The sequence below is a fragment of the Ursus arctos genome, unplaced genomic scaffold (genome assembly GCF_023065955.2).
Source record: "Ursus arctos isolate Adak ecotype North America unplaced genomic scaffold, UrsArc2.0 scaffold_12, whole genome shotgun sequence".
Taxonomy (NCBI): domain Eukaryota; kingdom Metazoa; phylum Chordata; class Mammalia; order Carnivora; family Ursidae; genus Ursus; species Ursus arctos.
This window is the reverse complement of record NW_026622786.1, coordinates 62,522,429-62,538,221: the sequence shown is the minus strand read 5'-3', so window position 1 is coordinate 62,538,221 and position 15,793 is coordinate 62,522,429. Positions and strand designations below refer to the sequence as shown.

Here is a 15,793-nt window from a genome sequence, read left to right as displayed (position 1 = left end):
AATTAGAGTTGTAGTTCACTGCAATTGCTTACCTTCTAATGCCCAAATATGCATTTGGGCATCTGAAAAAACAGCCTGAATAGAGGCCTCTGGGTGCTACAAATACAACAGAAATATTTAAGTGAGTTCCTCTGGGCATTAACTCTGTTATTTCATCTAATCAACTAGGTAGCCTATAACAATAAAAAATTCACAGCTGCCTGTCAAGAATTAAAATCTGAAATTCTTGTACAATATGTTTTAACTGCAATAAAGCATTCTGCCACCAACTTATTGTGTGATCCTTGCCCAATCTCTAAATCTCTATGTGTCTCAGTGTCTCATTTAATGTAAGAGTTACACACTCTCAACCCACCTCATATTAGTATAGACATCCTCTAAGAGAATGGTTACAGTGCTTTTTTTTTTAAACCTCAGTACTGCCTAAATACATATTACCTCTCTTCAATTGTCTACCTTTAGCCCCACTCCAAAGAAACACCACCCAACCTTCTTTGATACGGCAAGGTCGAAGAGTAGGGAGCAGGCCCATTCAAACAAATGCTGACTTGCTGATGCACCCAACGAAGCCTATTAAGTACACCCGCACGTTACATTTCTCAACACCAAACAGCAGTGTCTACAACTCCTTATCATAAAATAGATCCACTTGCAAAACTAGCATCAAAGGCAGCCGTTCACTTCCACGGAAAAAGCAGATCTTGTTCAGCATCTGCTCTGCCACTTACTGGCTATGTGCCCTCAGGCTAGTTACTTGACCCCTCTGAGCCTCAGGTTTCCTTATCTGTAAAATGAGGACAGAGAGACATCTCACAGGAATGCTGTTAGAATCAAATGAGGGAACTTAAGAGGAAAGAACACAGTGTACAGAAGACACAAGGGTGAGCTCTCTTCTCATCCTCTGAAGTAAAACTTCAGACAACCCCTCCTCCTCTTCGTGGAAGACAAGACACCTTTCCTCAGGGGGCTGACAGTTGTCCCAAAGCTCTAGTGGAGAGCCTGGGGTAGATTCTTTTTGGTAAAGGTCATTACTAAGTGGGTGGATCTTCCCTGCCACCAAAGTGAAAAAATAGTTTCAAGCCCTTGAAATGATTCTTTGTTCTGTGTACCTATGTCCTATCAGAGTTACTCTTACTCAGATCTCTCTCCCCACAGAATAAAAACGAATGATGCATGCCAGTGCAAGCTTTTCGCTTGGAGTACAATGTAGTGTAATATCTTCAGAACGAAAGAAGTTAGATTAAAATAACTAAAACAAAACAAAAATTCTTTCCCCTACATATGGGCAAAGACTTGCTCATCAAAGGATTAACATACAACAGCTGTAGTGGGTGAAAAGGGAAGGATTCTTTCGCTTCTGCAATTCGGAGTTACTCTCCTATGGCAGCTGGAGCAGCTGACACACAAGTTGGAAAGTCATTTAGTTTGTGGCCTGAATTATAATTTTTTATCCCACACAAGCTTAACATCTGCAACCTAATCCAGCCATCTTTCTTCTGAACACCAGACTGGCCACAAAGATTGCAGCAAGACAATGAGCCATGAAGGACCGCCATGGATTTGACCATTTTGCAGGAAGGAGTTTCCTATCAGCACAAAGCTGCCTGCAGCCAGGAGACCCAGGAGGCCAAGTAGAGTCAAGCCCTAGGAAGTCAATGAGATGAGCTGGGTGTCTAGGGTTTAGTGAAGCACTCTACAAAGCTGTCTGGCTTCTTAGGACCAAGCTAAATATTTAGAAGGCAAATCCAATCTGGTACTTCGTTTCTTATTTCATTTCCTCTTTCCCCATTCCCAATGCTCTAACTATATATTCTTACCTTACTGAAAAAATACATTATCAGCACCCGTTTTGATAAGAAATTCTTAACCTGAGTTGGAGAAATGGAAGAATGAACACATTTAGAGTTTTCAATTCTATTCAAATATAATGTTAACACATTCCGAGCTTCTTTCTGACACTAAATTAAATGAAATACTTCACATCTTACAGGGAAAGAACAATATTTGCAGTAAACCAAAAAGTAAATACCTTTGTACTATAAATTGGATAACCAAGATGGGCCATCTAACCCTAAACTGCATTCCCATGTATACATGTCTAACCCCCAAATTAGAGCCCTATAATAAAAGGAATTCAAAGTGGTTCTGGTGATATTTTCTTACTCAATTCTCTACAACAAAACAAACAAAAAACAGAACAAACAAACAAAAAAATCTTAAGACATGAAATGGTTCTCTACTAGTTGACATTTACATGGGAAACAATTTTCTTGGTATTAAGCTGAAAGCCACATACCCCAACTGACTTGAAAGTGAATTCATGATATGGCGGTACTTACGGCATGTAGGGCAAATGGGATCTCAAAGTTTGTGAAATGCCTACAGTCCCTCTCTATTCATCAATCATTCCATCAGCAAAGATGTTGTCATTCCTCCCATCTTAAAAAATAAAACCCGTCCTTGACCCCTCAACTCCCTCCAGCTGTTAATTACCCCATTTCTCTGCACCCCTTATAGCAAAACTCCTTGAAAGATCCAGATTTCCTTGTGGCCTCTGATTCCTCCCCCAATCTCTCCTGGCCCCATCCAATCGACATTCATCCCATCTGCTCCACCCAGAAGCTCGTCAAGGACTCAATGGCCTCCACATCCCTAGCACAACAGTTCATCCTAGTGTGGCTCTCAGACTACCTATCAGCAGCATGTGGCATCACTCACTTCTCTTCTCGGTTCTCTTCTCACCCAGTTACTTGGTCCCCTCTGCCATTCCTCATCTCCCAGACCTGTAGTCACTGGAGGGTCCCATTCTTGCATCTCTCTTCTTCTGTATCCAACCCCAAAGAGTTTTCATGGAGTCTCACGGCTTTAAATACGGTCTGTATTCTGATGACTTACAAATTTCCATTTCTTGCCCAGAACCTTTTCCTACGCTCTGGATCTATGCCTCAGTTCTTACTCGGTATTTTCAATTGATTGTCTAATAAGTATCTTCAAAATGGACATAAACCAAATTCATGATTTCCCTACCTCACCTCTATCAAATCTTGTCTTCCAGAATCATCAGCTAATTGCAACTATATTATTTCAGAAGATCCTCAGGCCAAAAACTTGAAAGTCAACTTTGACTCTTTTACACCACAACCAGACCATAAGCAAATCCTATTACACCTGCTTTCAAAATATATCCAGACCTTGAGCACATCTTACAGTCTCCACCACAACCACTCTGGTCACAGATACCATTGTCTCCCACTAGATTACCTCAACAGCTTCACAACTGTCTCTCTGCTTCTACTCCTGCCCTCTGAGAATCTTATCTCAACACGACAGCTAAAGCAGCACTTTCAAAATGTAAGGTTACATCACGTCATTCTCATGGACAAAACCATCCTGTGGCTTTCCGTCTCACTCAGAGGCAATGTCAGTCTTCACAACAGCTAATGCGCCTGATGAGCTCTGGTGCCTGCTACCTCTCTGACTTCCCCGCCACCTGCTGGTGTCCATGCTACCCTCGCCCAAAACAAGCATGCTCCTACCCGAAGACCTTTGCATTTTGCTGTTCCCTGTCTTCCCTTCAGGACTCTCATCAAGTGTCGCCTTACCAATGAGACCTCTCTTAACTGCTCTGTTTTTCTACAGAGAACTTCAGATATCAAATTTCTTCCTTTTTAAAACACATGTTGTTCATATTCTGAATATAACATTGCGATGCATTTTATAATCAACAGCATGTCATGGTTTAACTGGCAACTTTTTTTCTTAATGGTACACAAAACAGTCTTAATAGAATTTTTTTATATTGGAAGACATAAAGTTTAATACAATTGCTTATTCATCTATTTCCCTTCACTGGAATGTAGACAAACGGTCAGGGGCTTTTGTTTGCTGTTTTCCCAGTGCCTAAAACCACATTCTGCATATATAAAGAACTCCGTAAATATTTCTTAAATGAAGGAATTCACAGATCAAAGGTGTCGCATTAGGTGAAGTCATATGAAATTGCAATTTACATAGCTTAAAACTAGTCAAATAGTAGCCATTTCATATGAGTCAACTTAATACATGAAGCATCAATAAAAAAAGTCTTATTTATCCCTGATGGCTTCCGCATGTGACATCCCTGATACTCTCAATGATACATGCAAATATAAATCCTATAACCGTTATCATCCTACCTGTTCACGTTTATTCTGAATCCATGAGTAAATCATACTGGGCTGTCTCGCTGTCTTACTCTCAGCACTAACAGAGGTAGATGGAGAAGGATTAGAAAATTCAGTCATTTGCTGATCTAAATGAAAAAACAAAAACAAAACAAAACAAAAAACCAAGAAGGTGAAAACTTAGGATATCTGAGTCTCTGTAACTATGACATTTCAAATTTTAGAAAGCAGTCCCCTTACCTGGAGCAGAAGTCCACAATCTTGGCCCTCTTCTTATCAGCTGAGAACTTTGAGGGGACCCATAGCAGGTATTTACATCAAAAATTCCAGCCATCCGATTCACAACACTAGAGCCAAATGGGCTTCCGAGAGGACTTGCAACATCAGGTGTAGATAATTTGGAGGAAAACAGTGACGTCTTAACTAGCGGTGGCACTGAGGGCCGAGCCATGTGGCTAGATTTCGGGGTCTGAGAAGTAGTTTCTTCTGTAAGAGAACAGATCCAGTGCTGATGGGGCAACCTGAACAAACTGTGCACATTTCAGCTTTTGGTTTCATGCATTTACCCAACGCTCGGGAGCTCGTTTCCTTTGGGTTTACATTCTCAACACCCAGCTTCTACTACTGCAGCTCAGTGACCGCTCGTGGAGCGTTCCACATCCTCTCCCGTCAGACTGGTGCAGCCTCTCTTGTTTTCTCCCCGCCCCCAGAGAGTATCTTCACCTTCAAGGTCAGTTTCTCTCAATCTAAGCTGTATTGTACGAACCTATCAATTTATATTTTACTTTCAAATGGCAACAACTTCAATTACTGCACTGGAGTATGTCCAGGGTTATGGCAAGTTCCTACTGCAGCTGTTACTTGACTAAAACAAACCTGTACCGTGAAAATGTACCGATAAAGAGTGTACATTTATCCATTTTCCACAAAATTTTTTCAAGTTAACAAAAGTCACACCAGGATCATCTACAAATGTGATCTGTAAACACCTTCTTTGACAACTATCTTATAATCATCAATTTATAGATTCTGTTGTATAAAAACAAAGGAATATTCTTCCAGCCACATTAGTACAAGGCACAAAGACAAATAAATTGCATGAGGATTCTATCTTCGTAATAAAACTGCCATAAAACATCAAACATTTAAAGTGCCTAACTTTGGAAATATTTGAAGAATCAATTTAAAAATTAGGACTGAGGTTTTTTAAGTTTTGCTAAATTAGAAACAAATTTTGAGCAATGGGATGTGAAAGCAACTTAAAGTAATGAATAATTCCTGTTTGGTCAGACCCATCTCCCCTCCACTGCCAACCCAGGGTTACAATGATCTAACACGCTAATGTGACATAATTGGCCTATTTAAAATCCTCTAATGGTGCCCTCTGCCTACAAGATGCAAACTCCTATCTCTACATACAAGGCCTCCTTCCATTATCAACCACCATCCTACCCATTCGGACTCGTTTGTGACAGACTTCCTTTTAGCAGTTACATTGTTTTGTCATTATTTGTGTGCCTCCCACCAGAAGTCAGTTCCACGGGTGTCTTTTCATCTTTGATTCTCTGGCTCCTAGCACACTGCTTGGTATATAGTGAGCATTCAATAAATATTTGTTGAATAAAATAAATGCTAATCCGAACGTTGAGAACAACTGAAACACTCTAGAATCTTTTACAATCTGACATTCATGGCCTTACCTAACTCATTTTTCATTTGTAATCTCTTTGTTTTTGGTCCATGGCCCCTCCGGAGTAATGATGCCTGCTGTGACCCATGTAGGGATTTTTTTTAAATATCAAAGTTAATTGCCAACATTTAAAAAGTGGAAAATTTCACCCACAATATCTGTAGCTTTCAGGCTTCATTTAACCAGGGGTTGGGGAGGGTGGTGCGGCACAGAACACCAGGTCCAAATTCCCACAGGAGAACGATGGACTGAAGCTAACTCACAGCTTCCCCGCCAAGGGAAGCCAGCGCTCTCCGGTCTACCACAGTCACCGCCCGGCCAGTGTTGCTTGTTTCATTCAAGGCCTACCTTCAAAAGGCATGTTGTGCATGTTAAGACCTTTCATCAGTATTACATTCCTGGGCCTCTTTTACTTAATGAATTTGGACAAATGGCCTCAGTTCCTCCACTGTACTTCTTCCTCTCAGGTTCCATCTCTCAAATATTCTTTTAAGCTATCTTAAAACAATGAACATGATGCCCCCACGGCGAAATCACTCGGCCACTGCAGGTGCTCTCCTCTGGGACAGTCCAGCAACTGTCTCTGGGATACTGCAATGAGAACAGCACCCAGTATGATCTGTAAAGCTTCACCTGGCTCTGCACTTGAGGAAGCTGAAGCCTTCTACTGGATGAGCCAATCTGTTAGCCTCTCTAACACCACCGGCACAGCGGACTTAATTTCTTCAATCTATAATGATACCCAGGCCTTTTTCTCGGTTCAGTACAATATCCCATGTACTAGATCAATTTTCCCTAAAAATACATCCCTCACACTCACGTATAAATATCCTTAGATTAACTACTGTCGTCTTTCTTAGGAAACAAAACATACATACTTTGCCCTCTCGCAGTAATATAGGAATTACCTGGAGAATTCAATTTCTTGGGTTCCATGGAGTATGAGGACACCATTCTCCCATTCGTAGCAGCAGCTTCTTGGTAGAGAACCAGTTTCTGAGTCATATCATTTAAAAGATTCAAACACTCCCTTGAAATGGCTGTCCAGTTGTGGGGATGTCCACCTAGGAGGTCCAAATACCAGCTTTTACAATGTACATAATCTTACAGTCACCTTCTCAAAGTGAGGAGAAAACTCACTAAGAAATGCTACATGACAGGGGCACCTGGGTGCCTCAGCCGGTTAGGCATCTACCTTCGGCTTGGGTCATGATCTTGGGGTCCTGGGATGGAGCCCTGCGTCGGGCTCTCTGCTCAGCGGGGAGTCTGCTTCTCTGAGCTCTGCCTCCCCCCCCAAATCCCACCACTCATGCGCGTGTACTCTCTCTGTCATAAATAAATAAAATCTTAAAAAAAAAAAAAGAAATGCTACATGACACTTTGCATCAAGGCCCACTTTCCTTGGCTAAGCCACCATTTATATTCCTGTCATCTAATACACTGCAGGAGTTCAATAAATACTTGGACAAAATAATTTTCCAAAAGTCTACAAGCGAAAGCTTGCTATTTTAGCATAAAACAGAACAAAACAAAATAAAAAACCTCTTACATTGGCTGCTAAAATAAAGCCAAACACCAGAGCAGGAGTTGAGTGAAAAAGAGCAGGGCCACTTCCTTAGAACTGCTGAACAGACGAAAGACTAAGACAACGAATACAAGCATGTCTAATGAGATGCAACCCATGACCCCCAGTGACCTATAAACTGCTGTGTCTGGCCCACTATGCTTCCTTACATTTTCATTTATAATAGTTCCTATTTGTTATTTTACCTGTAGGAATAACAAAGTATTTGATAACGATCATACTTCATAGGTAGAGAATTTACATTCTTTATTAACTTAAACTACTGTGATCCACAATCTTGTAAAAATACCCTTACTTATCATTATCTTTTCATTTTCTAAGACCTTTATCGCCTACAGCTGCCATGTAAAAATCAACCAACCAATCAATCTTTCTACGTTGAGAATAGCGAAGTCCACTGAAAACTGGTTTCCCCAGCCTGGGTGCCAAATAATCCTTCTCTCTTCACTTAGATTCCTCCCTAAACACTGCCCCCATTTACAGCTCAAGAGGAATACAACTTAACCTGCAAGCAAACAAAATATTCCATCAGCAGGTCCGAGAATGTTTTGTACTGCTATTAACTCAGGACCGCTAAGGAACTATGTGATGGTTGAGTTAAATTTTAATAATGTGCCCTAGAATGTAAGTTCTCTGGCAGAGAACATGTCACCCTGATACAGTTTACTGGAGTATCTGGTGAAAATACTTAACGCATAGAGAATTCCTTGGTGAACCTAAGTCTGATAGAAAAGACTTGCTAGTTAATTTTCCACAGCATCAGCTCTGGATTTTCATGCTACTAAAAGGAGAGTGTGGTTCCAATCATTTATACTTTTATGTAACTGAATTTCATTTCCATGTAACATTTAACTATAGAAGGTTTCTTTTATAATGTGGGAAATTGGCAAGTATAGCAAAATAATGAAAAGCCGATTACAGAGATGACAAGCTACCTAGGTTCCCTGTTCTCCACTGGTGCCTGGGCTGAGATGCTTTCCGTCCAGGAACAAGGCAGAGCACTGGCATAGTTGTAACGAGTTTGTAACAAGTAACAATGGAGAAGCGTTTCGGAGTTGCCAAGACCATCCTTGGGTCACCATCAAATCTAGTACTCTTTTACTTTTTTTTAAAGGGAGGCAAAGTAGCATGGCAGGAGGGAACTCTGTACTTGGGAGTCAAATGACAGAATTTATTTCATCTCTGACATTAACTTTATGTAAGCCACTTAATCTCTCTGAGACTTAGATCCCCCATCTAGGGATTAGACCACCTGATTTTCAAGACCCTCTGTAGCATTAAAACTTTGAGGCTTCTTAAACTGTACTCTTCTGCTCTAAAACTGTCAACCTACCTCATAATTTCTTCAGGTTAAGGGAATGAGGACGCTGAAGAAGATAATATATAAGGGTTTAAAAATACTTTTCTGGAAATATAACTTCTAACCACAGCAATGGAAACACTTAACTTGCATAAGATTTAAATCAATACTTCATTTAATGGACTCACAGCTGTGTGATATTGTATTAAACACATCTCTCTCCCCAAAAATTTTAATTGGAACATTTTCTGCACACACATGCCTGTATCTGTTACTTTTAACAATACCTGGTTGGCTAAGGCTAAAAACTTCTTGTCTTCGTGAAGGAGAATACTGAGAAAGCAACATCAGGTCCTGCAAGGCCAAATACTAAAAGGGGAAAAAAAAGTACACATTATTTAATTTTCTTAACTTCTATATAAAATCTTATTTATGAATTGGGCCCAGCATTATATATATAAGGGGAAATTAGTGGAAATTTTTCATGAAGGAAATACTTTCTAGACTCCCAGAACTTCCTTGCCTCTACCCTCTCTAGGCTGCCCCACCTACTAGAGGCTCCCGCTGTAGATCTCTCTGTGTCTTTCCCCACTTCTATGGTGGGAAACTGAAAACATCCCTTCCCCCTGGAACTTCCCAGGCGTCCCCCACACAAACATATACTCACACAGCTCTCAACTGTAGCACTTAACATAATTTATTGTAATTGCCTGTTTACTTGTTTCATCTGCTTCCACCCACTAAACTGTGAGGCAGGGACAGCATCTTAGTTGCTACCACATCCAAAGGCAGTGCCTGGCACACAGCAGACACACAACATATGTGGTACTTTTTTACTGAAAATCTTCGTTTTGTTTCCTGGCAAACCCCTTCCCTCATCATTCAAGACACCATCACTTCTGTGAAGCTTTCTTGTTTGGGTTCCAAGCAGAATAAGTGGTTCCCACTGCACTTACCACAGTAAATTTTCACTATTTTGTGGATCTGCCTTTTCCACGAGGCTGTGCTACATCTAACTCATTATTATGCCTTAAGCAACTAGCGGTGACTGACACCTACCGAGTGAATACAGATTTGTTAAATAACCCAACGAGTACCTGACATTTTTGTTTGCCTAATAAATTAGTCATAACTGATGTTTAAAGGTAATCAGAACCTCAGTGGTTCATCTTATTGGTTTACAACTTTCCTAGAGTACATTCCAAACTCTCGGTTCCATTTTCTTCAAATTCTTTTTTAAACACTATGATTCCTTAACAGAATCACACAGACTGCAGATGTACTTTAAATCTTCAAAATGCCATTTAAATCAAAACAAGTTATTCTCACTTAGTTTAATTTGTACACTTACTACAGCTTCTTTAAACTTTTTGATTAAAACTGATTTTAGGATCATTATCATTGTTTCTGCTTTGAGAGAGTTCACTGTACGTGTAGAGCTACAAAGCACTACCATTGATCATAACAGCCAACAATACTACGTGAGTAAAAATACACCTTGACTCAAGGATTAAAAAAACAAACAAACAAACAAAAACCAGTATTTTGTTTTGCTACTATGAGGAGTTTGTGACAAGCCAATGCACACGGTTGCATATCATGGTATTTCATGCTTGGAAATATTTTTATATCTATCCTAAATATAGTTTAGCTTGTACAAAACAGTTTAGCTTATACACATACACTGAAATATATCAAATATATCCTTGTATTTTAGTCACTTGGAATGAAAATTGAAAAAGTAAACAGCATTCAATGTAGCATGTAGTTGGTTTTTCACAGTACTGGCACTAGAATATTCCAGACCCTCAAAAAATATATCTAAATACACTAAATATTAAGTCCATTCCATAAGACAAGTTAGAGATAACTGAGTAAAGACACAAAATGCACAGATCAGGTACCTTTATGATGAGGGGAGGACTGCTGTTCAAAACCTTCGGGAGGCACTCATCTGACTCTTCTGAAAATGGTGGCTGAACAGGGAACAGATGAGCCTATCAAATATAATCAAATATAAAGACCCTGAAATGATTATTTTCTTGACTTTATTCCATTCAGAAAGTTAACAGTAATTGTAATTTATTACAATAGGAGGCAATACAACTAAATTAATATCTTCAGTGTTTTAATAATAGGTTGCATTAAAATTTAATATATCCAAACACTACTTTCTAAAATGCTACTCTCCCAATTTTATTAGATCCCTGGCTTCCAATAACAGAAGCAAATATTCTCCGAAGCCGCTGAAGGATACAAACCTACAGAGACGGCAAAATGAAACACACTCATTTTCTGAGACAAACACTTGGATGTAAAATACAATGTAATTCCCATTCGTTTAAAATCACTTCAATACAAAATTTAAAACTTTCTCTCAAAGAACAAATACTTTATTGTCTTATATTAAATATTTTAATAGTTCTATCAATAGCACATAAAGCTAATTTAAAATTCAGGCATTTAATATGTGCTCAATAGAGAAACAGAAATCTTCAGAAGAGAATTACACTACAGATAAAGCAGAGTAAGTTCTACTAGCAGTTCATTCAGTTTAGTTTCCAAAAATTAAGAACACTAACACTGTTCCTTATAGACACAGACACACACAGACACACACATAGTAAATTATGGTTACAAACGATACATCCCTAATGACGTTCTCAGAAAAGAGACTGAAACCCAACTTACTCAAAATGGCTCTGGGCACAAGAACATACTACTCCGTGCTCAGCCATAAATAAATCTGCATACTCCAAAACACAAAAGCATTAACAAAAAACTCAATACTAACCTCTGTGGCAAAGATTTTGAAGAGTATCCATGAGATATACCAAGTCATCAGGAGAAAGACACCACATAGCCAGACGTGGTAGAGTAACGAGAGATTCAAGAGGCCACGCACAGTGTCAAGAGGCCTGTGAAACTGCCTATGAAAGCAGAAATTACTGTTTAATCCTATGGGGAAAATACAATTTAAGCACTTAACAGACTTGGGGCCTCATAATGGAAAACAAATAAATCTTATTTCTAAATAATAATGGTGATATAGACTCTTCTCCTTTTGCAGTCCATAAAATTCTCTCCCTAATACCTTCTTATGAACTACATAGAGGAGCCTTAAAGGAAGAACAGACCTAACTGTGCTCAGTTTGTGTTCCAAATCTTCACTGTCATTTACTATGGAGGAAGAATGAGTCAAGCCTATAAACCAACCCTTAGAGGCTGGGTAAAATTTTACTATTGTTGCTTTGTAGTTTGATACATAACCATTCAACAAGACTAGACCTCTCCTGGGACAGATTTCGGCTCTATCTGTACACCCTAAAAACAGTTCCACAATAGTTAAGAGCACATGGCACTACTGAAAAATCACAATATTTACTTTTAAAATAATTTAAGAAAGTTTTAGAAAGCTAAAAGAAGGGTGCCTGGGTAGCTCAGTCTGTTGAACGTCTGACTTCAGCTCAGGTCATGATCTCGAGGTCCTGGGATCAGCCCCATGGGGCTCTGTGCTCAGCAGGGAGTCCACTTGTCCCTCCTACTCTGCCCCTCCCCATACCACGCACAGACTCTCTTTTTGTCTGTCTCTCTCAAATAAATAAAATCTTAAAAAAAAAAAAGAAAGCTAAATAAAGTGAACACTATTTTACCAAAACCTTGAATAGATCAACTGGCAAAGTCATCATAGTCCTATAATCACACAACTAGCAATTTTAAAAACAGGATTAGAACCTCTGGCTCTGTTGTTTATCAGTGTTTTGATTATGTTAAGTACTTGACCTAACCCACCTCAATTTCCTCATCCATATAATGGTGGCATAATCTCTACCTCTTATGGCTATTATGAGATTTAAGATTTGGAACCTTGTTAGGAGTGTCCAGCACAGTGCTTAACATTTCCTAAGGAGAATGAAGTTATTTTCAGATTTTAAGAAAATATTTATTGAGGGCCCACCATATATTAAGGACAGTATATTAGGCACTGTCATACAAACAAAATATATTTTAAGTGAAAGAAAGAAAAAAGTACTATGTTAAATTACAATCAAATATCATTATTATTTTTCTTTTTCCATTTGACCCGACGTAAAATTCGGGCCAACATAATAAATGACCCATGTATTGAATTTCATATCTAGCAATTAAGCAGAAGACAAAACTAAATTTTACCTAGGAACTTTTAAAAGTTAGAAACTGAAATCCACAATGTAGAAACCATAATATCTTAAGCACCCACAAATATCAACATCCTCACTCCCGAAAAATGGTAATTATTAGTTAAATCCATTTATGACACACAAAAATATCTCACAGTAGAATAGCCAATAATTAAAAGAACAAATACTAATAGAGAAATCTACATTTATTTACCAAGATTAAAGCTTTAACTATGTGCAAGTACATTGGGAATAACTAGAGCGATACACCCTAGTGCTGATGCTTGATTGCCACTTAATGACCTTCAACTGGTCCCATGACCCTGCTCAATTGTGTCGTCCTTAGAGGCAAAATTACAATAATACCATAGCACTGTGCTTGCCTACTGCAACATAGCACAGAATGTTGACTGGGGAGAAAAGCAAAAGAGAGGTATGTCCAAGCAACACAAAAAGTCCTCTTTTTCTTTTTTCTTTTCTTTTCTTCTTTTTCTTCTTTCTTTCTTTCCCTTTCTTTCTTTCTTTCTTTCTTTTCTTTCTTTCTTTCTTTCTTTCTTTCTTTCTTTCTTTCTTTCTTTCTTTCTTTCTTTCTTTCTTTCTCTCTCTCTCTCTCTTTTTGTTTTAAGATTTTATTTATTTATTTGACAGAGAGAGAGACAGCCAGAGAGAGAGGGAATACAAGCAGGGGGAGCAGGAGAGGAAGAAGCAGGCTCCCAGAGGAGCAGGGAGCCCGATGCAGGGCGCGATCCCAGGACTCTGGGATCACGCCCCGAGCCGAAGGCAAACGCTTAACAACTGAGCTACCCAGGCGCCCCAAGAAGCCCACTTTTCTATAATATAAAAGCTATATCTAACAAAAAAAAAATTATCATTGCTGACTTCCAGGGAGAGGAACCGGGTGACTAGAGGCTGGAGCAAAAGGATTTTTTTTAACTGTATACCCTATTACATGGCATCGGAATTTTAAATTATCTGAACTAGGTATATTCCAAAATGAATACAATTTTAAAAAATTTAAAGGCTAAATCTGAACAACACATCTGGAAAGTGGCAAACACCTCAAATGGATGAAAACTAGCAGCATTAAAAATCAGACTTTTCATTACTTACTCATCTATCTGAAGGTCCATCGCAGTGCTAATCCAAGCTTTAGGAATATGGCCTGAGAGAGAAAAAAATACCACGCTATGAACATAAAAAGTTAATAAAGCAAATCTTAACCATGCTTTGTAATATGAGGTTGATGAGATGACCAAGTAGACACCAAGACCTCAGTCAGAATGCTAGATTATTTGATTAGGAATGGGCAGGAGGGGTGCCTAGGTGGCTCCATCAGTTAAGCATCTGACTCTTGATTTCAGCCCAGGTTATGATCTCAGCCCAGGGTTGTGAGATCAAGCCCTGCATGGGGCTCCCTGCTCAGCGGGGGTCTGCTTGAGTTTCTCTCTCCCCCTCTTCCCCCAACCACCTCCACTTTAAAATAAATAAACAAATCTTAAAAAAAAAAAAAAAAAGGAATGAGCAGGAAAAGAGAATAATTTCTAAATACAGGAAGTCCTTGCTTTGCACAGGTCAAATTAAGTACATATTTCAGTCATATTTCAGTGGTGGTTTAGTTAAATCACAACAGTCCCCCAACAACACAATTAAAATTTCAGTTACCACGGTATATTTACTGTGAGCAACTGAATATAGTACTTCTAGCTTTTCAGTACACAAACCAGTACGTAGATAATGGATACGCTCCCCAACTTGTGACTAATCACATTCCTTCCTTCTAAGTCTATTGGTGATTGGTCACTGACCTCTGTTACTCAGTCCAGGCACAGACAACAAAACATGTAATTGTGCTGCCTCCTTGTCTCCCTGAAAAGCCCACACAACACTTTACAAAAATGAATAATTGAAAGAGGAAACTGGCCAAAAAGATCAAACTGCAACAAAGAAATGAAAAGTGGTCACACTTGAAATAAAATCTGAATGGAACATACATGGGGTTATAGAAGATACAGCTGACCATGGAAATGCCAACATGGCTGCTATGTCAGCCCAAATGTACAACTGTAGGGGAACATCCAGGCTCACAGAAGTAGGTTAATAAAAAAAACAATAAAGTGTTAATATTAGAATGACAATTATAATAGCTATGTAGAAAAACAGGTTATATAAACTACAAGTCAATGAAGTAGACAACAGAATGGCCTATATCCAGCGAGAACAATTCTGTAAAATTATTCCATAGAAAAAAGTAGGATCAGAAAGTTATATAGCGGGGCGCCGGGGCGGCTCAGTCGTTAAGCGTCTGCCTTCGGCTCAGGTCATGATCCCAGGGTCCTGGGATCGAGTCCTGCATCGGGCTCCCTGCTCAGCGGGAAGCCTGCTTCTCCCTCTCTCACTCCCCCTGCTGGTGCTTCCTCTCTCGCTGTGTCTCTCTCGTCCAATAAATAAATAAAATCTTTTAAAAAATAAATATAAAATAAAAAAAAAAAGAAAGTTATATAGGTATCCCTGCTTTCCCAAAGTTTGTGTTATGTTACTTCACTTTTATGAAAGGCCTACGCTAGCACCTGTTTTCACTAACTGAAAGAAATCCAAATTTATGCATAAGGCGCAAAAGCAAAAACAGCATTCAGCACTTGTTTTGCACCAAGCCAGAGCTGTTACTGCACAGAAGCAGGGCATCCTGAACAGTGAAAGGGGGGCAGCCAAGCTCCTAACCCTGAAAATACACTCAGCATCTCAGCATTAAGCCTCCACAGCTTTCAACTGTGTCTGTGAGCATCTGTGCTTTATCTCCGTTTGTCTTGTACATCTGTTAGTAAGATGTACCCCAAGGTATCAGAAAGGCCTGAGAGAGGTTATTTTGGGGGTTTGGGGATGCTCAAAAATCTTTCC

At 39.3% G+C, this 15,793-nt stretch overlaps 1 protein-coding gene across 1 annotated transcript in view; it reads right to left on the bottom strand.

The window, feature by feature from the left end:
- The window catches only part of NDC1 (NDC1 transmembrane nucleoporin), a 44,831-nt gene that overhangs the window by 15,697 nt on the left and 13,341 nt on the right, over positions 1 to 15,793 (bottom strand). Inside the window, exons 7-15 of the mRNA XM_026498050.4 lie at positions 14,009 to 14,060; positions 11,533 to 11,668; positions 10,643 to 10,735; positions 9,026 to 9,107; positions 6,762 to 6,917; positions 4,404 to 4,649; positions 4,176 to 4,291; positions 1,818 to 1,868; positions 33 to 96 (exon numbers count right to left, since the gene is read on the bottom strand). Coding sequence (XP_026353835.2) covers positions 33 to 96; positions 1,818 to 1,868; positions 4,176 to 4,291; positions 4,404 to 4,649; positions 6,762 to 6,917; positions 9,026 to 9,107; positions 10,643 to 10,735; positions 11,533 to 11,668; positions 14,009 to 14,060 — 996 coding nt within the window. The remainder of the gene's footprint in view (positions 1 to 32; positions 97 to 1,817; positions 1,869 to 4,175; positions 4,292 to 4,403; positions 4,650 to 6,761; positions 6,918 to 9,025; positions 9,108 to 10,642; positions 10,736 to 11,532; positions 11,669 to 14,008; positions 14,061 to 15,793) is intronic.